The 25,212-nt window shown below is 33.3% G+C and overlaps 1 protein-coding gene across 1 annotated transcript in view; it reads left to right on the top strand.

Moving 5' to 3' along the window:
- The window catches only part of Mmp16 (matrix metallopeptidase 16), a 242,811-nt gene that overhangs the window by 99,424 nt on the left and 118,175 nt on the right, over positions 1-25,212 (top strand). Inside the window, exons 2-3 of the mRNA XM_090339029.1 lie at positions 10,009-10,157; positions 17,455-17,577. Of these exons, the coding sequence (XP_090195155.1) occupies positions 10,009-10,157; positions 17,455-17,577 (272 nt within the window). The remainder of the gene's footprint in view (positions 1-10,008; positions 10,158-17,454; positions 17,578-25,212) is intronic.

Raw genomic sequence — 25,212 nt, 5'->3', positions numbered from 1 at the left:
AACAGCATAAAGGAAATAGAAAAGCTTGGGGCTTCTTGTAGTGGGAAGATAATCTAATATCTAGCTATTGATAAACTGCTGTCTTGTCTTTTCTGGAAAGTGTTTATGATTCATTGGAAAGAGTTACAGGGCAGCTTCACTTATAAGAACTTAGTTTCTTTTTATTGAGATAGATAATAGCCAGATTTTTGAAATTGAATATTTTCATCAACCAAGTTTTTAACATCCCATCCTCTCTTAATTATATTTTTGAACGCATGTATTAAACATTATATTTGGTATTAAATGTACTCACAATAGGACTATTAAGATGACCTAATGATACAACATTTTAAAATAACTGTTGCAAATTATATTTACATAGATTTGCACTCTTTAGAAGCTTGTCCTTAATTATCTCTATTGAGGATTCTGTGACTATGCTTTATTCTTTGATACTGTTTTAAACACATCAATATCACTATTACAAGACCAGTTTGTTTTTAATTCTATCTGTAAAATCTTCAGAAGTCAAAAGAGATAGCTAACCAGAATACATAAATACAACTAGGGAAAAGGTATATAGTTTTACCTATCAATTAACCAGTGGCTTTTTGTCTTTATTAACGTTGATTTTTACATCATATTTTAAATGACAGGGTTAACAAACAAGTGTTCAAGAAGGGAATTTCTATTTACAATCACTGGGACTTAGTATTTAGAACTTAATCAAAATTAGGCTAAGGGTTTGTATGTCATAGAAACATATTAATTTTAGAAAAAAAACATGTCTATAGAGTCATAGGTTTTTATATCTATATAGTTATGCAGACAAGATAAAATAATGGCATTCGCAGGGAAGTGGATGAATCTAGAGCAAATCATGTTGAGTGAGACAAGTGAAGACCTAAGGAACAAAAGGCGCATGGTATCCTGAACATGTGGCTATTAAATCCAAAGAGTACAAGAGCAAGGACTCAGTATCTGCATACCCAATGCTATGGACATGGTAGTGTTAATAAAATTTGGCTAGTTAATTATTCCTAGAAAGTAATCATTTCATATTTTTTAAAACCACTGAAAATTCTGTGGCCAGCGTTTTTAAGACTAATAAAAGCATTTGCAGAGATCATGATTTTGTTTTTGTGATTGTAATGATACATATGATGGGAACATTTCCACCCATCTATCCCTAAAATAAACTGCATACATCTTTCCTTTGAAAGCAGTTCCTTTCTCCTACATTGCTATAACAACATTTTTATTTTTAGGATCAAGATCAAAGGTTTTTGTTCTTTTTTCTGTTGTCCCAAGCAGGTATTTTGTAGTATTTTACTAGCAACTGCTTGTCTTCACAAAAAAGTACTCATCCTTTGTGATAAAAAGCAAATAAACTAATTTATGTTTTATAAATTCTTCTCAAAATTTGCTATGAGAAAACCAACAAACTACATGTATTATAAGATACTTGCTTCTTACTCTATGTATTTTAAAATTAGATGATTTGCTACCTCCAGTGCCTCACCCTGCAATTCTAACTGCTCAGGAGGCTGAGATCTGAAGATCCAGGTTTGAAACCAGCTCCAGGAGGAAAATCTGTGAAATTCTTATCTCCAACTAACCACTAGAAATCAGAAGTGGCACTGTGGCTGTGAAGGGTAGATCTATAGCCTTGAGTGAAAAAGGTCAGAGAAAGTGCCCAGTCCCTGAGTTCATGCCCCATAACTGACAACAAAATTTAAAAAAAAATCCATTTTAAGGTAATATTATTCTCAAACTCATATAAACTGACCCAATAGATAACTTATGGTCTAATGTGTTAGAATCAAATCTGATTTTTATTGGGAAACATTTTTTAAATAATGAGCTTTGTATATGACATTTTCATAACCTTGATTATACCCTTATCCATTCTGTTATCATACTGTTATTTTCTTCTATCACATCTTCCTCAGACTGACTTTATAGTGAAAAACTATACATACTGGAGCTCCTCCTCTTCTTCTCTCAGTACACTCTGCACTTCATTTTCAGCACTTAGTGATCATTTCTTCACTTAATGAGCATTAAAAGACAGATTTAAGGGGGAGGGTTCTGTCTTGGACTAAGAAGATGAATGTGACAGAAAGTAGTTAGGTTTATGGTAATTATTTCTTGCTAAATAGCAGACTTGCACTGTTATTTAGTATTGGTCGTGTTTTGCTTTGGGGAGATATTTGTTACTCTGTTTGCATGAGGATGTAGAACATAAACATGCTTAGGACATCTAATCACACTGAGGAAAATGCAATACATACAGAGAAGATAATAGATTACAGTCTCCTGTAATTTCCTGTTAATTTCTAGAATAATGTGTTAGGATACAATTTGTTATTGTTGTGTCAGTCTTGAACTTGAACTCAGGGCTTAGGCTCTATCCCTGAGCTATTTTGCTAAGAATAGTGATCTATTTAAGCCAGATGTCTACTTCTTGCTTTTTTTTTGTAGTTAATTGAAAGTATTAAGAATCTCACTAAAGCTACTCTCAGTTTTCAGCCTCCTGAATGGATAAGATTACAGACCAGATCCACCAGGATTGTACGCCAGATTCACCAGAACGCAGTGAAGGAAATGCTGTTGTTTGTTTTGTTTTGTTTTTGTTGGTCCTGAGATTTTGTTGTCTCAGCTCTTCAGCTCAAGGCTAGCGCTTTACCACTTTGAGCCTCAGGGTCACTTTTGGTTTTGTGGTAGTTACTTCGAGATGAGAGTCTTACGGACTTTGCTGCCCACGCTGGCTTTGAACTGTACCCTCAGATCTCTGCCTCCTTAGTGGCTGGGATTACAGGCATGGGATTACTAGCACACAGTGATGGAATTGTTTTTACATCTGTAGCAAAGTCATTGCTATCCAAAATGCTTTGCTCCCACAAAGTACAAAGCACTGTTAACTTTCATGCTGAGGGAACGCAAAATACATTTCATAGCTCTTACACTCCAAAATTTTAGTTGCTATTCCAAATAAGAGAGTTTTTAAGTTAAGGTAAAGATAAAATATAGTCATGATTATTATTTCAGCGTTTACTACTGAGCCTGCTGCTTAGCGTGGTGACTTGTATTTTGATAACATGGCTAGTACAGCAGACTTTTTTTTTATATGATGTGTAATAGAACAGACTTTTGTTCCTTTACTGTTCTATGTCAAGTTCAAGAAGCAAGTTGATAGATGGCAAAATTCCAAATGAACTAAGTTCTGAATGTGCAGGTTCATGCACTGTTTCATTCATGGTAAGGATGAGTTGGTGATTTAGAACCCATGTAAAGTTTTGAATGAAGAAGCAGACATTTCTGCCTCCTTACCTTATCATACAAATGTTCATTATAACCAATTCCATATGACTACTCCCACATTAGTTTAAGGTTTGAGGGTAACAAGTATCCATAATTTGTATTCATAGTATTTTTCAGTCTAGAAAATATTAGCTCTAAATCTGACCATTATTTGTAATGAGTCACTTCAGGAAATAGTATCCTGGACCTTTAACAGACTTAACTGATGATGATTGAAATAGGATGCTAATCATTTCTAGTTACTAATTTTACTTCATAATAGAATTTGATAGGTTTTTATAGATATTATATACTCAAAAATGGAAATTAATCTTTGGACTTCAAGATCTTTTCCATTTAAATGCATTCTTTCTGTTATATGTCATTAACATGACCAGTTATATCAGAATATGAATGAACACTTATAGATTTAAATACTTTCAATAGGATGATAAGGTTTTATGTGGCCAATAATTAAAAAGCCATTTTATTAATAACAGAAACACTTAGTTGCATAAATAGTAGCAACTGATACTAAAAATGGCTCTAAAACATTTTAACATTGTTTCATTTGATAATGAGTGTTATGCTTTGGGTCTTATGAACTGGGTACAGGGATCTCAGATTCACCCTATATGAAATGAACTATGTTGAACATAGCCTGAAAAATGTGCCTTAACTTCCTTTCACAGTGAAGACTGAAAAAAATGTTTGTCCAGGTTAAAGTTCTAAATCCATTCCTCCTTACATATCCTTCCACTGATTACTGCAATATATAAAAGAGAACCTTTTAATAGTAACAAATTCAGTATTTTAATCCCTTAATTTTATTTTACTTTGAAATGGACTTGAACCCCTTGCAAACATTCAAGCTGTTATTATAAAATGTTTTGCTTATATCCTGTAAGAAATAGAGTTTTATACTTGTTCTTGCATTCATTTTATTTTTTTTTAATTTTTATTTTATTGTTAGGATGATGTATAGAGGGGTCGCAATTACATTCAATTACATACAATTACTCCTTGAACATTGTTTCCCCTTCCCATATTTTTCTCCCACTTTCACTCCCCCCACCTCCTCCCAAGTTGTAAAGGTTTATTTCCAACATAATGTCTTGTGAATATCATTGATACATTGGTTCATTCTGTTCTTGCATTTGTGATTCACCTAAGTATATTATAGTATTTATATTTATATGAAAGTATTAATTTTGTTTAATTATTTTGTTGCTTTTATTACTTATTAACTTGCTGTTATTCTTTTTATTATTATTAAGTAGTTGTCTAATGTTTCTTGGCAGTGTCACCCCTTCCTTCTCACCCTTTTCCCCCTTCTTGTAATTACCCTCAGTTACATGAGCTATCATGAGTACATTTGTTTATGCTTCCTCCTTCCATTCCTCTGTCCCTCATTTGACCAGCACCTAAAACATATTTTCACTTCCCTATATTCATTTTTATAAAATATACATTAGTTGGTCCAAGGAACTATACCTCTGGATTCCTCCCCTTGGTAACTTATTTTGAACACTAGAGGAAAACATTTATCTGGTTATAATACTGGACTGGAGAAATAAGCAAGAATGACTTAGTCACTGTTTGTATTTGATGCTAATTATGAGAACTATTAACATCTTTCATTGATAACTATCAAGTTTCTGCTGAATCTTCAACAAATGAACACAGCATTTGCTGCGAGCTTTGTCTTGATTACACTACAATGTAAAATGATGATGTCTGTCAGCATATAGTTTAATATCCAAATATTTACCTTTTATTGCTTGATATACCTTTTTGCTCCACAAAGAACAGCAGTGTTCTAATTGTTCCTCCACTGGAGTTATCACCAAGTGTAGAAAATTAATTGTAAGTGTATCAAGACACTTGAGTAAGTAAGATGAGGAGTACAATTCAAGATCAGATTTTGTAGCTCCTTTAGAGAGTCTGTGGTTGTTCATTCTCACTGTAATGTGATGCTGTAAGACCCAGATAATAAATCAAGTTTTTCTTTTTTTAAATATATTTTATTGTAGTTAATAAAAGGGTTACATGATGTTTGCCAGATAGAAGGTGCATTAATTCACATACATGTCTTGGTACCCATTACCCTCCCCCCCACCCACCACCCACTCCCCGTCTTGGTTTTCCCCCCTTCCCTATCAAGTTTCAGATAACCAAATATAAATAAATTCAATATATCAGATAACAAAGTGAGATACTGTAACAATATGAGATACCCAAGGGACAGCAAAGGAGATGAGAGACAACATAGTACATTAAGGACAACAATCATTCGTTATATGGCTTTTGTTTCAGTATTCTGGAGGTCTTTTCAATTAGCTTCATACTATATGGCCTTATGTATCAAGGCTTTGCTCTATTGCAGATCTCTGCTAGTAGAGCCCAAGGTTTCTACTGATTATGACAAATGAGGGAAATCATTGAGCCTAAGTTCCTTTGAGTCTGGCTTACTTCACTTCATATGATTTTTCCTAAGTCTTTCCATTTCCTAACAAATGGGTCGATGTCATTCTTTCTGAGAGCAGCATAGAATTCCATTGTGTACAAATACCACAACTTGTTGATCCACTCATCAACTGAGGGACATCTAGGTTGGTTCCATATCTTTGCTATGGTGAATAATGCTGCAATGAACATTGTTGTGCTAGTGGTAAATCAAGTTTTTCTTAGAAGAAATTTATCAATCTGTTGATAATTTTTCAGCATTGTTACAAGGACTTGTCAATCCAATGAACACAATAAACAAAACAACAGAAACAGAACAGAACAGAACTTGACAGATGGTTTAAATTTCTTTGTTTTTAAAATATGGGGATTTTAAACAGTATATGGTTCTTTCTTTCCAAGGACATTTTTTAACTTAAGGAGAAGTAATTTTGATAACTGAAGGCAATTAGAAGGCGGGAAATAGTAAGACATACTGAGAAAGAGTTATTCTGAAAGCATAATATAAACTATTGTAAACTATACTGACTTACAATAATATTTTATTTCTCCAAATGTTCATAGTAATTTACTCCTTAACTGTCAATAAAATGTGGCCTTGAGATATCATTTGGAAAGGTATCAAGGTTCAAATAATTTCAAGAAGAAAAATCACTATTCCCAATATTCCAGAAGTAGAAGTTAAAACAGGGGCCGGGAGTTTAGCCTCGTTGCCTAGCATGAAGAAGACCCTGGTTCAATTCCTCAGTACCACATGCATAGAAAAATGGTACTGTGCCTCAAGTGGTAGAGCTCTAGCCTTGAGAAAGCCCAAGGACAGTGCCCAGGCCCTGAATTCAAGGCCTAAGACTGGCAAAAAAAAAACAACTGTATTAAAAGCGTGTGTGTGTGTGTGTGTGTGTGTGTGTGTGTGTGTGTGTGTGTATTTAAGACAACAGGATGTCTCTGGGCAAAGATGCACATGCATATGTGTATTTCAAATGTGTGTGTAGTCTCTTCTCTCCATGTATGGTTCTCTAAATGCACTTTTATGAAGAGTAAATGATATAGAAAGACTGCATAGCATATTAACCTTGGACTACAAAGGATTATGAGTAAGGGGACATGAAATATTATTTTGCAGATTTATTTTCTGTTCCAATTAGATATCATGTTTTAATTTCATTTATAAAAGTTTGCTTCCTAGCTAACAAAATCACAATGTTGATTTATTATCTAGAAAACAAATTTTCACCATAAAATGAAAGGTCTCATAACTTTTCTGTCATTGTCTAATTAAAAAGTATTACCACCCTGTCAGTCATGCTGTACAAAACAGCATTTCCTGGTAAACAACATAATGGGAAAACAACTTGAAGAAGTCACAATTCATTTTTTTCTCTTATTTGACTATTGGAACTCATTTGTTTGAAAGGCTAAGGCATAAATCAAATACGCATTTGCAGAACATGTATTTTTTCATTATGTACTTAATGTTTATGTATTATTTTAGTCCTCCCATTTGTGTATAAATAATAGGGTTTTATTAATGATTTTCTCTTCTTGCTCTTCCCATAAATATAATTGCCAGTAGCTTAGCATCCACATGTAACCTAGCAACAAATCAACTTTCTAACAAGAAAGAAATGAATTCAATGTTATTGAAAATTATTTAGTTTAAGAATCACATCTATATTATTAAAATTATCTAATTTTTGAGAAATGGAATCGCAGTAGTTATTTTTTACTAAGTAATATTCCACCCTGCCTCTTGAATGGAGTAAAAACTTGAATCTATTTCAGATTGCTCCACTGTCATTTAGGTAACTGAATATATTATTCCTGGCAACCTATTCATTACAGATCAGACGAGTAGATTGTCTTGCCATGCTTTGGCTACATGGTAGATACATTTACTAGATTGAGTTTCCCCAGTAAACCTTCTTGACACTGTTAAATTGTTCATCTCGTAAAAAGTTTTACAATAATTGCTTTTGATTTCTTTTCAAGGCATTCTGATAGTACTATATTCTCAGGCAATCAGCATTTGAAAGTATCATAGAATATTCATATATATATATATATATTTAGTATTTTAAGGCTTTGATATAATGAGTAAGAGCTTCTTTTGAAGAAGTTTGATGTTTTCTTACTGTAATCACTAGAGAATTAAGCCTAATGTGCTTTATTAGTAACTTAATAAAGGAAAGTTTCAGTTATTAGAGAAAAGCTAACTTCCGAAGGATTCTCATTCTTGTGATATGTAGACAGAGTTAAATACAGTGTTGAACCCCTTTCCCTGAGTACTACAGCAGCTACGCGGCTCGTATCGATTGAATACATGGCTCACTGCAGTTAAGGAAACCTCAGAACTCTTGGGAAGATCAAAGTAAAGAACAGCTGGTTAGAACATAGACTATACATAAGATTGTACATTTAAAATGAGTGCACAGACTTGTAAAACTAGAAAGCACCTGCTTCCTGGTAAATTGTATTTTTGTTCACATGCTCTGAGTTTTGCATTACTTTAAAGCTATCACCTCAAATGACTCTGTCTTATTTCTCTAATAACGACTAGGATACAAACGCAACTCTTTAACTTTTTTCCTCCATCTCTGCTTTGCTAGATACCCTTCACCAAGGACAGAACAATAAAAATCATTAGAGAACTGCGCATATTTAATAAGATAGTCAAATTTTACCTCTGCAATGATATCATGTGAATTGAATCTTATAGATGATGAGAAGTAAATGAAGACTATCTTTTTTTGATTGGCATTTCTTTTTTTATTTTTTCCATATATTTTTATTGTAATTATTAGAAGGGTTACATTACATTCGGCAGATGGAAGGTGCATTACTTCACATACATTGATACCCTTTCTCATGTCTTGGTACCCATTTCCCTCTCCCCCACCCCCACCCTCATCTTGTTTTCCCCCTTCCCTATCCAATTTCAAATAACTAAATACGCATATATCCAATATATCAGATAACGAAGTGAAATACTGTAACAATATGAGATAACGAAGGGATAGCAAAAGAGATGAGAGATAACATAGTACATTAAGGACAACAATCACTCATTATATGGCTTTTGTTTCTATATCCTAGAGGTCCTTTGATTTAGCGTCATACTGTATGGCCTTATGTATCTAGGTTTTGCTCTATTTCAAATCTCTGTTAGAAGAGTCCAAGGTTTCTACTGATTATGGCAAATGAGGGAAACCATTGAGCCTAAGTTCCTTTAAGTCTGGCTTACTTCACTTAATATGATTTTTTCTAAGTCTTTCCATTTCGTTATAAATGGGAAGATGTCGTTCTTTCTGACAGCAGCATAGAATTCCATTGTGTATAAATACCACATCTTGTTGATCCACTCATCAATGAGGGACATCTGGGTTGGTTCCATATCTTTGCTGTGGTAAATAGTGTGGCAATGAACATCGTTGTGCTAGTGGATTTATTATGCCCTTGTTTCTGGATGGTTGGGTAAATTTGGCATTTCTTTTATGGCCAGAGATGTCAACCATTTCTTTATGTGTCTATAGGCCATTCTTATTTCTTCTTCAGAGAAGACTCTCTTTAAGTCTTTGGCCCATCTTTTAATGAAATGATTATTTCTTTGGAAATTAATTTTAGAGTGATTCAATTTTTTGAGCTGTTGATATATTTTAGATACGAGGCCTTGTCAGCTGTATCCTTTTTTTATATGGAAAAGTTACCTTTCCTTGGAAATCCCTTGTAACAATTGAATAGATTTGTTATAAACTTACCCTGAAAATGTCATGACAGAATAATGGGGTTTATCTTAAGAAGCCACTCATCAAGTTGTAGCCACTATTCAGTTGTTCATATGAGTACATTGACTGACTCTTCTAGTGAAGATGGAGTCATAGTATTGAAACAAAATTCTTCACTGTTTGAGTTGTGTTCGTGCAGAGCAGTGAAAATCTTAGTTATGTTTTTGGGCAGTGTTTTACTATACTACTTTATGTATAATAAACCTTGATATACCATAAGCATCTAAGGAACAGTAATCTTTTTTTTCTGAAGTAGAATATATAGATATATTAGAAAGACCCCCCAAACAACTACCTGGATAGTATTAACCTAGTCTCAACTATGTAATTTATATTAGGAAGTGATCAAATAAATAACATTCATTGCTTGTGAATGAAATGAGGGTTTGCTAATTTATACTAGGCACAAATTAATTGTAGGAAGTCATTGTTACACTGTGCGGGTGATTTGAAGTGGCTGTACTTGTCATTGTAGGTCTGGTTACAAAAGTACGGCTACCTTCCACCAGCTGAGCCCCGGATGTCGGTACTGCGTTCTGCAGAGACCATGCAGTCTGCCCTCTCCGCTATGCAGCAGTTCTATGGCATTAACATGACAGGGAAAGTGGACAGAAACACAATTGAGTAAGTAATGGTATTTGTATACCAAACTAATAGTCTCAAAACTATTACACAAACTTCAACAACTCCTAATAGAGTCATTTGTCTCATAAACTTTGTGTGGTTTGCCCTCTTTTTTTTTTTTCCAGCATCAGTCCTCAAAGGTTTCATATATTGAAAGTTCAAAGTCAGGTTTACTCACCTAATTTTGAAAGCATCTGTTTTCAAAAGATGGAAGGAATGATGATGAGGCAAAGTTGGTGTGTGTTTGAAGCCCTTCTACAAGAAAGTGCCAGTGAGGGGTAGAGTAGGTTTGTGTTACTGGTAATGGTGTATTATGTGTATTGCTTCCCAAATCTATTAAGTTGTGTCAGGTTAATACTTCAGATTTCTTTTAAGAGAAATATGTAGAATTGGAAATTGGGAAACAGTTCAAATCAAGTTTCTTATTTGGGGTGGAAAACATGGCTGATGCCAGAGACTGAGTTTTTAGCAGGTTACTAGTTCTACACTAGTGAGTCTCCCAGAGAAGATAAATCAAATTGACTTTTAAGTGGAATATCATCACTTTCAATTTCTCATGAAGGAGTTGTTTCTTATTCTCTAACCATATTCGTTAGAGATTCATCCACTGGTAATGTGTTAGTGGTCACTTCATCTATGTATGACTCAGGTATAGAAGTAAGAGCCAGGGCATAACTACCCTGCTGTGAGAAAAACAGGGTCCATGGGTAACTACACTGTTAAAGAGTGTTTACTCACAGGCTCACTGTACATGCTCTAGCATCATGAAGTTGTGTTGCTTCTGGACAGCAAAGGAAGAATGATTAATTTATTTTTCAATGGAAGAAAAAGCATGTAATTTTTGAGCTCTAAAAAAAACTTATCCATTACTTAGTTTGATGACAAGATAACCTCCAGAACAGGAAGGCAAGATTGATTTTTTTACTTCACTTCTTCTGTTAAAGAAGGCCCAATAAAGAAGGTCCTCCAATAAAGAATGGTCTTTTGCCATTTAGAACTTGCTTCACTATATACGTCAACAAATAGTATTTCACTTTTATTTTTATATTTTTGTTTATCTTGATGCTATTGGGATTTGAAATGACGACCTGCAATTTCCAACCTCTTGACTTTATTTCATACTTTCATTGAGGGTCTCTTTTTTTTTCCTCAGGGGGACCACCCTGGAACACATTCTCCTTTTTATTCCTTCTTTGTTGCTAGGAAAAGTGGTCACATTCCAATACTTGATTGAGATGACATCTTGATGACTGTCTGGGGTCATTGCAAGCTATGAATCTCTTGATCTCTGCACCCCAAATTGCTAGCCCTACAGGCATGAGCCAACATAACTTTAATACCTGAAGTATGTGGTCTCAGATATAATGCTTTCATGTCAAACTAACAACATATAATTCTGAAATTACATTTATTGTTTTGGTTGTTTATAGCTTTGTGATTCCATATCATTCTGTACCTTAAGAACAGGAACACATACAGTTAAAGTTTTAAGATGGAAAAAAAAAACTTCAAAGACATTCGAGAAAATAAATACAAAACCTCCTCTAGCACTTTTTTTAGAGACGTATAAACATTTCCATGTACACTTTAGAAAATAAAATTAATAACATAACACATAGTGCAACAATTAAATACTTTATAAGTATTGAGAATCAAATTTTGATATATCTACCCTGCTTACGTCTGACTATTGCAATACTCTCTTTATAGAATAATACTGAACTTTTAAATTTAAGCCATAATTACAATTTCTCCAAAATACAAATGACTTTAAGTTGGTAAGGCATAAAACTTCAGCTAGTTCTATGTTTTGATACAGGCTACAGCATTTTAATCCGTTTAAATTACACTCTTACCCCAACATTGCCACTGTAAAAAGTACGCTGGACAGTTTTTTTGGTAGAGGATTGTTACCTTTTGCTTGCTTTTTTTTTTTCCTTTTTTTGTGTTTTGTATTTTATTTTCCCTTGAGACAGAGTCTTGCTAGGTGGTCCAGATTGGCTCAGATGAACTGTAGCCTGGACCTCTTTTGAATTTGTTGTTTCCATCCTAAGCCTCCAGAGTGCTGGGATTAGAATATGCATCTCCATAAGTCATTTTGCTTTCTTAGAAAATAGAACTAATTTTTTTTGAAACACAAGTAAATTGAAATTTTGGAAACAAATGAAAATACTTGAAGGCCTAACTTTACTAATGTCAGACTACTTAAATATTTAGCCCTGAAGATTAAATCTATCAAAGTAGACTTTGACAGAGGGTGATATCTGTTTTTCCACAGTAAAGAAATTGGTTATTTGAAGGATTCATGATGGATAGGTTTGATTTTCTAACATGGGATAATAAAAGAGGATAAAATAAAATGTGTGCAGGATTTATTTGGTCCATCATGTGGCAACAACAAATATAAACAATTTGTGGTTGTCTGTTAGGAGGATGTTAAAACGATGAAAGTGCAGACAAGAACATGGGTCCTTCTCAAGACTTGCACAGTTTAGTTTCCACACATAGAAGAGCACGAATATCAGGGCATAGGTGGTGAAATAGCAGAACTTTGATACAGATTTACAGAAGCACATTATCCATCAAGGCAGCCATTAATATAAAACCAAATTATGATTGTTGCTTGGGTTTTGCTTCTTTGTTTTTGTGTTTTAATGAAACCATCCTTTGAAATTTGAATTTTTTTTAAATTGGAATTTAAGGTATGTTTACCTGGCCATCATTTCTAGGTGAAACTTCAAAATTCCTGCTAAATGTCATTGTTCCATTCTCCTTGGCCATACCGCCTCTGCTCCCTCTGTCTACTTGGACTTTATCATTCCTGTCACTCCCTGGAGAAGCCCTGTGTCTTCATTTACTTGCTGCCTATTTTTCCATGAGCATGTTACAGCTTCTGAAGTGTGACTGCCCAGGTTACGTGAATCACACTGTGTATACTGGATTTAGAAGCATAATCCCCACAATCATACTATTCAAATATTGTTTATGCAACTCATGTTGAAATGGCACTCATTATTTTACATAATCAAATTATAAGGTATGAGTTTTTTAACTTAGCCTTATTACATAAACTATGAACTATAGCTATAGAATTAAATTCGTCTTATGCCTTCATATCAAAATAGCATCTTATCCATTTTCAGATGCTATAAACTATTAAAGAATCTTGACTCTTTTCAAAGTCATTTGTGTTTAAATTGAATAATTATATCCTCCTTTGTTATACAGACACAGTATGTTTAATCTATAATTCTTGGATATTTAAAAATAATGATTACAGTTGTGGTAAGCCCTGCATTATGTCAATGAATTTAACCAGTTCCAACCAACACATTCAGATACTTTTGACATAATATATGGATTTTGTATACATTCGAACTTGTATTAGATAGTAATAAATTCTTATTCCCCACAAAAAAAGAATTATCTAATGTTGTGCTGGTTCTTTTTAATTATGGCCTGGCTAGGAAATTTTTTTTCATATTTTTTATTGTAATTAATAGAAGGGTTACATGATATTTGCCAGATAAGAGGTGCATTAATTCACATACATTGATACCCTTTCACATGTCTTGATCCCCATTTTTCTCCCCCCATCCCACCCCTCATCTTGTTTTCCCCCCTTCCCTATCCAATTTCAAATAACCAAATACAAATATATCCGATATATCAGGTAACAAAGTGGGATACTGTAACAATATGAGATAAACAAGGGACAGCAAAAGAGATGAGAGATAACATAGTACATTAACAACAACAATCATTCATTATATGGCTTTTGTTTCTATACCCTAGAGGTCCTTTCATTTAGTGTCATACTATATGGCCTTATGTATCAAGGTTTTGCTCTATTGCAAATCTCTGCTAGGAGAGCCCAAGGTTTCTACTGATTATGACAAATGAGGGAAACCATTGAGCCTAAGTTCCTTTGAGTCTGGCTTACTTCACTTAATATGATTTTTTTCTAAGTCATTCCATTTCCTAACAAATGGGTCGATGTCATTCTTTCTGACAGCAGCATAGAATTCCTCACTTAAATTGCTTAATGAATATTGTAATATGTAGCATGTATAAAATAAATATTTTAAGGGTGTCAAAGATGCAGCCAGTGAATAACTTGTAGAGCTAAGAAAACTAAGGTATGGGTAGGTGGGGAGGCTTAGGGGGGAATGATGAAAAATGGGTAATGTTATCAAGATATATTATACTCATAAACTGACATGTCAAGTGAGAGCCCATTTGTACAAATGCTTAACAAAAAGATAATAAAAATAAAAATTTTAGAAACATTTTAGCAAGGCAAAATTCAAAATGTTAAAGAAAATAAGCCCATATATTTTTGTAATGTTAAAAGTAAGTTTTTAAAGCTTTGGTTCATTATTTGTGTGTGTGTACACATTAGTATCTATTGAAGAATGCTTAATGAGATATTATTTCTTAAAGCAGTTAATCTTTCTTTCAAACCCCTTCCACATATATTCACAATATGGGTACATATTATACACAAACATATATGTGTGCATGTTTTACTATCTTGGGTAACCTGAATATACTTATTTTATTTAAACTATATTTAGAAATGTCATTTGATTAAAATTAATGTAATACACTTTAATAACTTTCCACAAAATTGTTATAGAATTGTGGTAATATTTGAGCTCTTCATTTGCCAGCTGAAATTTTCATTTAGATATACTAAGAGCCAGAACAGCTATGACTTGTCAGTGTTTTGTGTGGTTTTCATTTTTTAATTTAAGTGATCGAGTTGATACTTAAACTTCTGTTTCAGTTTAAATGGAAGAGATGTGCTTTTCAGTAACTAAAGGTCTTTTATAAGGTACTGACTATTCTAGGATACTGAAATGTTATAGTATTGTGCAGTGGGTCTATCCTCACTTCGTTGTTTTGGAAGACAAGGTCATAATGAGAGAAGCCTTGGATTATCATTCTAAAATACGAAAACATTAACAAAAGCAGATCCTAACTACTGGAATTTTCTTCTCATTTAAAATCTTAGTGGTTTGATACATTTTTCTCTGTATTAATGCTGAAATGCTTTAAATATGCCCTTTGGCTTTTTGAATCACATGGGCACACATGCAGGCAGTGCATGAATGGTTAGAGAAAAGATAATTCTGGTCCAGAGCAAGCTGTCAGTCAACATTTTAAGCTGTAAGTAAATGCTCCTTTAAAATCTTCTGAGGGGTGGGGAGTGGAGCCTAGTGGTAGAGTGCTCGGCAAAAGCCACAAGTGGTGGTGCTGTGTCTCAAGTGGAAGGGTGCTACCCTTGAGCAAAAAGTCCAAGGACAGTGCCCTGGCCCTGAGTTCAAGCCCCAGGACTGGCAAAATAAATAAATAAATAAGTCTTGTGGCTACTAGACTTACCTTCTTTGAGCACAAACAAAGCCTAAGGGTCTAATGGTGTATAAATAATGTAAACAAGCATATTTAAACACTTCTTTAGAATGACCTCAGGGACAGCCCCATGTAGTAGACATTGCTTTTACTTTCAATTAAAATTTGTAAAGTTTGATGGATGAAAGCATCTCTTTGAAATGAATATTATTCTCACAGTGATAATTGCAAAAAGCACAATGTATGTTTAGAGAACCATATTTTTTTCTTGATAAAGATATATGTACATGCACCAAGTTACTGCATGGCAGAATTCCATCTGCCAGAGTGATACAGGATTGTTCATACAGCCCCATTACAGTGCCAAGAGAAACTCTGACTACAACTCTAAGATTCCTCTGGGAGTCCTGCATTGAGCATCCTGTGTGTTTGTCAAGAGTGCCAATGTATGTCAATACCTGTACATACATTATAAACCTTCAGAACTTGTGGCTACTTTATGTTTAGAAAAACCCAAAGCTATTTGTCACTACCTCAATTAGCAAAGCATTTTAACAAACAGGTTAACAACAAGTTAATTTTACATGCAGCCACTATTTATACTGCTTTTGCTGTTCGTCTTGGTATGTTTACTCTCTGATATTTAAATTATTTGATGTAATAGCAGTTGGTATTAGACTGTAATCTAAATGTTTCACATGATTTAACTATATTAATCCTTAAAGTACCTTAGTAAAGGGAGTAATATTATTATATCATTTTATAGATGAGGAAACAGAGGTATTGAAAGCAACCATTGAAGGACATTGAGGTGCAAGGAAAAGTATAGTAGATTACTTTGAAAATATAATGTGAATTTTCACTCTTAAAAAAATCAGCTTAATTTGTCAGAGGTCCATTGGTGCTTATTGTTTGTTCAATAACTGCAAATTAACTATGTATTACAATGCCATTTTAAGTTTGAAAATCCAAATGTGACTGATTTATCCATGTAAGATGTAAATGAATTCATTTTTCAAATCATGGGCAGCTTCAGATAGCCATTTCCACATTCAATTCCATTTTTACAATAGGGAAGTTTTCAAATACCTAACATAATATAGCCGAAATGGACTCTTTCATTCACATGCTCTGAGTCACGTAGCACCACAAATAGCTTTGTAATTATGAAAAGGACTGATTAACAGGAAAGCTAATTTGTAAGACACTAAAGAAAAATCCAAAACTATGAACATCTTTCTTCTTGGAAAACCTGATAGGACAGATAGAAAAATGTAACAATGATCAAATGACACTCTTTATAAGTAGTGGTAGACTATTATGTGTGAATAAACATGAAAATTAGTGAATTGAAGGCATTGTTTCATTTCCATACAAATGTTGTTCTTCAGATACTGAAGATACCTAGCTGATTAAAAAATAGCTTTATTATCAGTAAGCATTCATAGCAAAGAACTACTGCCTGAGATTTGGAATAATGATAAAAATAAGAAGAAAAATTGGAGACATGAAAATTTATATGTACAAATAACTTAATGCTATTTAAGTTAGAAGATCAAGTTGAGGCTTGGACTTAAAAGTCATGTAATAGATTTTAAAAATTGTTGACTGTTAAAAGTTTAATGACACACAAAGTTATAAACCTTGTAAGAGCAGGTTCCTTTTAGAAGTTGTAGAAAATCTCAGTTTGTAATTAGGAAAAAAATGATTAGAGAGGAAAATTATCTAAGGAATGCTAATATTAAATCATTCATTCTTGAAACATGCCTACCCCAAATTCTATGTAGATTCAGCTTACAAGAAAATTGCTTTCTTCCCTGGTATTTTATGAGTTTCTGTTTTCAATACTATTGTTTCATATTAAACTACTAATTGATTTTCTTTTAAAATTAATGATTAGGGATTTCAGTAAATAACAGATACTACTACCTTTTTATTTCAGCTGGATGAAAAAGCCTCGATGTGGTGTACCTGATCAGACAAGAGGTAGTTCCAAATTTAATATTCGTCGAAAGCGATATGCATTAACAGGACAGAAGTGGCAGCACAAGCACATCACATACAGGTACAAAAAATGAACAATTGGCCAGGAGTTTGGCCTAGTGGTAGAGTGCTTACCTAGTATGCATGAAGACCTGGGTTCAATTCCTCAGTTCCATATATATAGAAAAAAGCCGTAAGTGGTGCTCTGGCTCAAGTGGTAGAGAGCTTGCCTTGAGAAAAGTCCAAGGGCAATGTTCAGGCCTTGAGTTCAAACCCCAGGACCAGCACATAAAAAAAGGGAACAATTAATTGCTTTTTCATTACAATGTGTTTTGACAAAGTTTTAATATTTTATGCACTTGGACTGCATTAGGCATAATAATGTTGTAAGGGATTTGAAACTCAGTTGAAAGGAGTATAATTTATTCATGTGGACACATTGGTTGAATTATCTCTATTGTATACAAGTCTTTCTACTTCTTGAATGGATTCCAGTACTCTGAAGGATTTTGTGATGTGTGCTTGTCTACTGTCTTCTCTGATAAGTATTCAGAGTATAAAAAATTGTCTTTTAAACCAAATGTCTTGAAAATTATTTACTCATGGTATCACTTTTATCATTTTTCTTCTGATCCTTTTAGAAACTATTGAAATATATAGTCTTTTTGTATTATTTCAGTGAGGAAAAATTCCTTCCAAACTACAGTGACAATTAGTGAGCATATAAATGTTTATGTTTATTATCCACCTAACTATTGCTTATGGAATAATAATGTGATAATGCTAGGCCCTGGGGATATAGCAACAAGTAAAATACAGGATTGTGCAATTTATAGTCACATGAGAAAGCCAAAAAAGAAAAGGAAAATGTGATTAAAAAGTAGAAACAAAAAGCAAGAGAAGTTGGGTGCCTGTGGACCATGCCTGTAACCCTTGCTACTCAGGAGGCTGAGATCTGAGTATCTCAGTTCAAAGCCAGCTCAGTCATGAAAGTCCATGAGACTTATTTCCAGTTGATCACTAGAAAACTGGAGGTGGTGGCTAAAGTGGTAGAGCCCTAGCCTTGAGCTGAAGAGCTTGGGGACAATACTCCATGCCCAGAAGACTTAAATCCTACAAACCCTCCCCTTTCTCTCCTCAAAATGCAAATGCCATCCAAACATTCTGCAGAAATAAAGTTTTCACGGAAAATAACCTTATAGCCAAATCAGATACTTGTTAAGCTCATGGCAAATAACTATTTTGGAAAAAGGGTATGCTATAAAATACAGGAAGAGAATTTCTAGAGTTCATACTCAGTATCAACAAGACTTTACATACTTATTAAAGATGAAATGAGAAACTCATCAAATACTTTTTTTCTCTCATTATTTTCTTTTCTTGTCTTCTTCATTCCTTTCATTTTTTCTTTCTTCTCTCTTTCATCTGGCTCAACAGGAAAAAGCTCAATATATGGTGGTTTTCTGTCTACATAATTTGAATGTGTCACTGAACTTTGGTTACTCAAGGAAGAAACATTTTTTCTTATATCAACATATATTCATATGATATCTTTCCAGAAAGCATGACACTAGATTTTTGTTTTGTGAAAAGCATGTGTAGTACATATAAAAAACTAAAGCAAAGCACATTTAGGCCAATCATGTGAAGTTGGTACTCAAACATCATTTGATATTTTACCAGTGGAATTTTACTTTATAGCTTGGTTTTAGCAATGTCTAAAATTGGCACTTGCAAAATTGCTGTACTAATAAATTAATATGGAAGGAATGTATAGATATCCAATAATGGAAATATTAATGCATACCTCTTCATGACAGTTCATGCCAATGAACTTTCTATAAGTAAAATTAGATATCATGTATTTTCTAGAGAAAGGAGAAATGAGAGAGAAAAATTTGTAACCTTTAATGGTGAATAGTAGAAAAAAGTTTTCATTTTTTGTCTGGCAAAATGGCAGTAAGAAGCCTTCACTCTATTTATTCTTCACTAAACTTAAGCCAGGGCATACAACTTAAAATGAATTTTTGTCTAATATAAAAATAAAATAGGTTAGGAAATAAGAAGAATGAACATAAAGGTCAATTGTAAAGATATTGAATTTCTATCCTGACAGAAATGTACATTGTTAAAGAAAAAAATTTAATATATGCTACCCTTAAAACACACAGACAAGTAGTCAAAGAGGATAACTACCCATCTGTTATAACTATGAAATGAAACAAAGGACACTTCACAGTCAATAAAAGAGTATCCACAAAATTTAAAACTGTGTTATAATCATTTCATATACAAATCGTGGGAATTATTGGGAAAATCTTTAAGAATGACATCAAATTATGTTGACATCTCTACTTGTAATAGCAACATGGTGTAATTGAGAAAAACAAGGTACATGAGTTTGAAAAGAAACTATCATTACTCATCCTTTGTTTAAATTGTTATCTAAAAACCCAAAAGAAACTGAATATTTTAGAAATAATGAAATCATATAGTCAACTTAAATTAATAATAAATTGTATTTTCAGAACAATTTTAGACTTGGCAGAAGTCTCATAGCACACACAAGTATATCCTGTTATTTATATCTTCTTTAGGATAATATATTTATGTAAACTGATGATTGATACATGATTCTTACATTTGTCAACTGAACTACTATCCATTGTTTGTATGTACAATTTCCCATGTTCTGACAATTGTACTCTGTCATTATTTACTATTACAATATTATGTAAATTAGTTTCACTCCTTAAAACTCCCCTACATGGGGTACTTATCTCTTATTACCTCCTTCACAACCCCTGGGAACCACTCAATTTTTTTAAAAAAAATCTACAAGAATATCCAAACAAAGCCTTTATAAATTAGATTCCTTTCCTTAGCACATTACATTTGAGATTTCTTCACAGATTTCATGCCTTGAAAATTCATTTATTTTTTATTACTGAATAATAATTCATTGTAAAGAAGCAACCCAGGTTTGTTCTTACACTGATTAAGTTAAACTTAATTAATTGTTCTCAGATTTTAGCTGTTAAAAATGAACCTGGTCTTTTCTCCTACTTTTAAGTACCTATAGCAACTTCTTTTGGCGCCAGAGGCATCTCTTAGTTCAAACTACAGTATTGAGTGTTGTCAGAATGGAAAGGAAGAAAAAAAAGGATGAATGGAAAGAGAGAGAAAGAGAGAGAATGGAAGGACAAAAGGACAAAAGAAATGAACTTTTTCTTATGTCTTTATGTATCTTGTTTATAATTCACTGCTATTTACTGGCACTAAATGGGCATGATGTAAAATGCTATAGAAGGAAAATCAGCTATATCCTTGTGGTTGAATGTCTTATTTTTCTAGTGGGCTTTAATGTGAAGGCTTGATCTACAGAAACTTTTTTTCCTCCCTTTGCTGAATGAATTAAAGACTTCCAATAAGTAGTTCTGTGTAAGAAATTGATGATGTAGCCACTAGTGGTAAATCTCCTAAGTGTATAAGGGACCCAGTAGCATTGGTGACACAATTTTTAAAATGTCAATGTAGTCCAAGTTCCTACTTCCACCCATTTCCTTGTTGTATTGGCTTTTGTACTCATCAGTTCTAGTTCTTCTACATTATTTGCCTCTTTATTCAGTTACATGGCAGCAGTGGGCTTTGTAGTTTCAAGTTCCCAGTAGAATGAAAGAGAGAGGTTTGTTTTCAGATTGAGGAGGTAGGGAGTGGTGACTTGCAAATGTTTTTTTCTTTTTGAACTGGAAGCCAGTAATCTGTTGCTGTCTTTCTTTAATAATTCTTTCAGTACTCAGTACTGGGGATTGAATCCAGGTGCTTAGCTGTGCCAGGCAAGTGCTTTACTTGTAAACTATTTGTTTGCTTTTTTTGTTGTTTTACTTTATATTGGCTTTTAACTGAAGGTCTTGTCCTTATAAGCAAAACACTCTACCGCTTTGATCTCCATTCCCGGATCTTAAAAGTAAATATAAGTTATTAGCATAAATATAAATAAGTCAGAAATTTAATAGGCTAATAGTAAATTAAGAGAAACAGAAACAGAAAGTGAAGTGAATATACAAATACTTCATGTATACCAGGGTAGCCTTTTAGATAAATAATGAAAGGATGGGCTATTTTTTTTTGTCAGTCATGGGTCTTGAACTCTGTGCTTGCACTCTTCAGCTTGAGACTACTGCCCAATCCCTGGGCCTGGGTGCTGTCTCTGAGCTCTTCACCTCAAGGCTACCACCTTACCCCTTAAGAAACAGAACAGCCATTTCCAGCTTTCTAGCAGTTAATTGAAGATAAGAATCTCATGGTCTTTAGTGTCCAGGCTGACTTTGAACCTTGATCCTTAGATCTCAGTTTCTTCAGTATCTAGGATTACAGGCATAGCCACCACACCTGGCAGTAGTTCTTTATTCACAGAAATGACAATGAAAACATTCAATACTAATTGGCAAGATACAAAATCAACCATAGAACTATAAAGCTAAGACAATTCTAAATATTCTTAACCATTGTTTTCATTTTAGAAAATATCTTTATTTGACCTGAATTCCCAACAGTTTGAGAGGGCACCCTATTTCATGTCTCATTTTTAGGTATTGACTATACCTTTTCTTTTAATGAGAAAAAGATAAGAAAAGAGGAAAGAGGGAGAGTGAAGAGTCATTATATTTAGAACTGACTGCTGAGTTTTCATGCTGACATTGGCCCAATCTTTTGTAGTCTTCAAGGTTATGGAAAACGTACCATGCGGCTAACAGTCCTATTTTAGAGTGAGAAAGACCTGTTTTTGAATCCTGCCTCTGAAGATTACTTAACTTGCATTCACTTAAATCTACTAAGGCTGCAGTTTCTCACTGTGCAAAGAGAGCAGTATAGCAATTGAGGAATACTAATAGACTAGAAAACATAATAAACTTAAGACATTGTGCTTAATGAAGGCCAACTATCATCTCAAGTTCTTTTAATTTAATGGGCAATATTTGAAATTGTTGAGAATATTTTAATGTGAATAGTCAAAGGTGGAAACAAAGACCAAGAATATTAATTTTAAAATTATTACTTGAAAGAGTTGCCTGGGATATATTAAAGTACTACATACACAGTTGGTACTGTTTTATTATATTTAATAAAGGTAAACACAAAACCTAATACTTAAAAAAATAAATTCAGGAAGTAGTTATTCATGCAAAGAGGTAAATTGTGAGGTAAAGTGTACCATTATGTGCAGACAATATTTAGGATAATCTTCAAAAATGACAATGCCAGGTATGAGAGTCTGAGAGTGTAATCTTGGAAGTTATAGGAATGAAGCAAAGGATTGAGAATCAGAGGTCAGTTTAGCAAGTGTGACCCAGTGAGGGCGAAAAGAAAAATGAAAAAAAAAAAGAAAGAAAGGTTGTTGTGATGCTAATATTTCACTTTGGCTGGTGGCCAAGACTACCTGGTGTACATTTTTTCTGATGTCATCACAATTAGGGCTACTTTCTGGCAAATTAATATACATTTCTTGAAAAGCAGCCAAAAGATTAAGGAGCTAAGGAAAAATTGAACTTTTGAGTGAGGATTCTCAACACAGTGGGGAAATTTTCTTTGCTTTTTGGCTGGGAAGTAATTACAACTTGCTTTCAAATGTTTGAAGGCCTTTAGAAGACAAATATTTTGAACTACAGGAAAATTAGCCATCTTCCAATTTTCTTCATCACTGGGGCCATTCAAAAGAAGAAACTTTTTTACTTGTTATGTAAATAAAAGAGTATTATTTAATGTTTGTAACAAGAGTTCCCACACAAATTAATGAGTTTAAACTAAGGTCTGGTTCACCTTTTTTACAGCATAATAAGAAAGTATTGACTAACATGACTGTTTCAAATAGATTATTATCACCTTTGGCTTAACATTATGCAACATGAACATGAAAATTGTTTTAATCTTACAAAATAAATCTAAATTATAGTTTAAAATGATAAATTGCTAGTGAGATAAATCTAAAATGTTAGTTGGTTTAATTTTAAAATTTTATTAATGAATATTACTATAGTAATGCAATATTCAAATATTTTGGTTAGTTGTTTGGGATTGACTTGGTGTTTGAGACCTATTATTATATAGGTTAAGCATGAATTTTATCTGATAGGCAGCTCAAACTAGTCTGGAACTCTTTATCTTCCTTCTTTGTCTGAGATTATGGGTGGGGGCCACCATGCCAGGTTTATATTAATTAGTGTTAATTCTTTCAGTATATTTGGCACTAAGCTATCTCATCTCACAAATGCATTCCTAATGATAACTGAGGACACATTCTAGAAGTTATTTTAGTAATTTGAGCAGCAATAAAAATCAGAAGTTTTAAAAAAATAATCAGCTTCTCCACAGAAAGATGTTTCATTATTTTGTCTGAATTCTCCAAAGAACTCACTGAACTTGAGGATTCTGTTGACTTCAAAGAGAATTCAACTTGTGTGTTCAGATGATAAGTTACAGACTATGAAATAAACATGAATTAAATAAGATAAAAAGAATTTTACACTTAAATTCTCTTGAATCATGAGGAAATGGCCAAATATTTAATACAGATTTTCCTGGAGGGATTCCATATTTTTGTTCTGGAATAATTTCTCACAGAGTAGAAAATGATGAAACCATATCAACTATATAAGCACAATAGTCTATTTCTTCACACTTTATAGAACATTATATTGCACTTTGAATATTAATATGCTAACTGTTCCACTCTGGTACTTACCATTTTTATTTTATTCTTGAAAAGTATGTCCCAGACAGGGAGTTTTGCCTAGTGGTAGAGTGCTTGCTTATCATGCACGGAAGTCTGGGTTCTATTCCTTGGTTATACATACATAGAAAAAGCTGGAAGTGGTACTGTTTCTCAGGTGGTAGAGCTCTAGCATTGAGAAAGCTCAAGGACAGTTCGCAGGCCCTGAGTTCAAGCCCCAGGATTGGCAAAAAAAAGTATGTCTGTTATTACAGAAAAATCCTTCCATAATTATTTTTGCAAAGGATGTTAGTATGTATTACCAATAACGGATGCCTAGTTTACTTCCTACGCAAGCATGATTTTTTTTCTATCCAGCATTTGCCTCAGGTCAAAATTATTGTGTCTTCTTAACTCTTCATATTTGTCATACTTTCTGAATGATCATTTAATAGACATGTCATCAAAAAGTCACTTCCATTTATCTCTATTAGTACTATGCTTGTTCAAATCACCACTATCACATACCTGTTTTACTTTTTTTAATAATAGTTCCTGATGGATTGTTTTGTTTTGACTTTGGCTCCCTTCAAATTTGTTTTTCTCATCAGGGCTCATGGTATTTAAGAAGCATAAATAAGATTTCACATCACTATTTATGATAGTCTAGTTTTTCTCTCTCACTCAAAATAAAACACTCAGACATTCACTTAATTTCTCTGCCCAAATTGTACCAGCTCTTGCTTTTTGCATTTGCCAAGACTTTTTTTTCACTTCATTTCCACATTCTTGTAGATTGCTCCTTACCTCCTCCACTCCATATCTGATAGATTTGTACTTCATTCCCTTTAAGTAGAATGGATTATAATTATTTTGAAAGTTTTACCTAGGAGTTATTTTAGTATAAAAATATTGAGAAAAAGCCTTTTCTGTATTCCCATGGAGAAACTAGGAGCTAAAGACTCCTAGAATGGATATTTTTGGTCACATAGCTACTGTAAATATGTT

The sequence above is a fragment of the Megascapheus bottae genome, chromosome 9 (assembly GCF_031878675.1).
Source record: "Megascapheus bottae isolate mThoBot1 chromosome 9, mThoBot2.hap1, whole genome shotgun sequence".
In the NCBI taxonomy this organism is placed as follows: Eukaryota; Metazoa; Chordata; class Mammalia; order Rodentia; family Geomyidae; genus Megascapheus; species Megascapheus bottae.
This window is presented reverse-complemented; position numbering and strand designations above follow the sequence as displayed.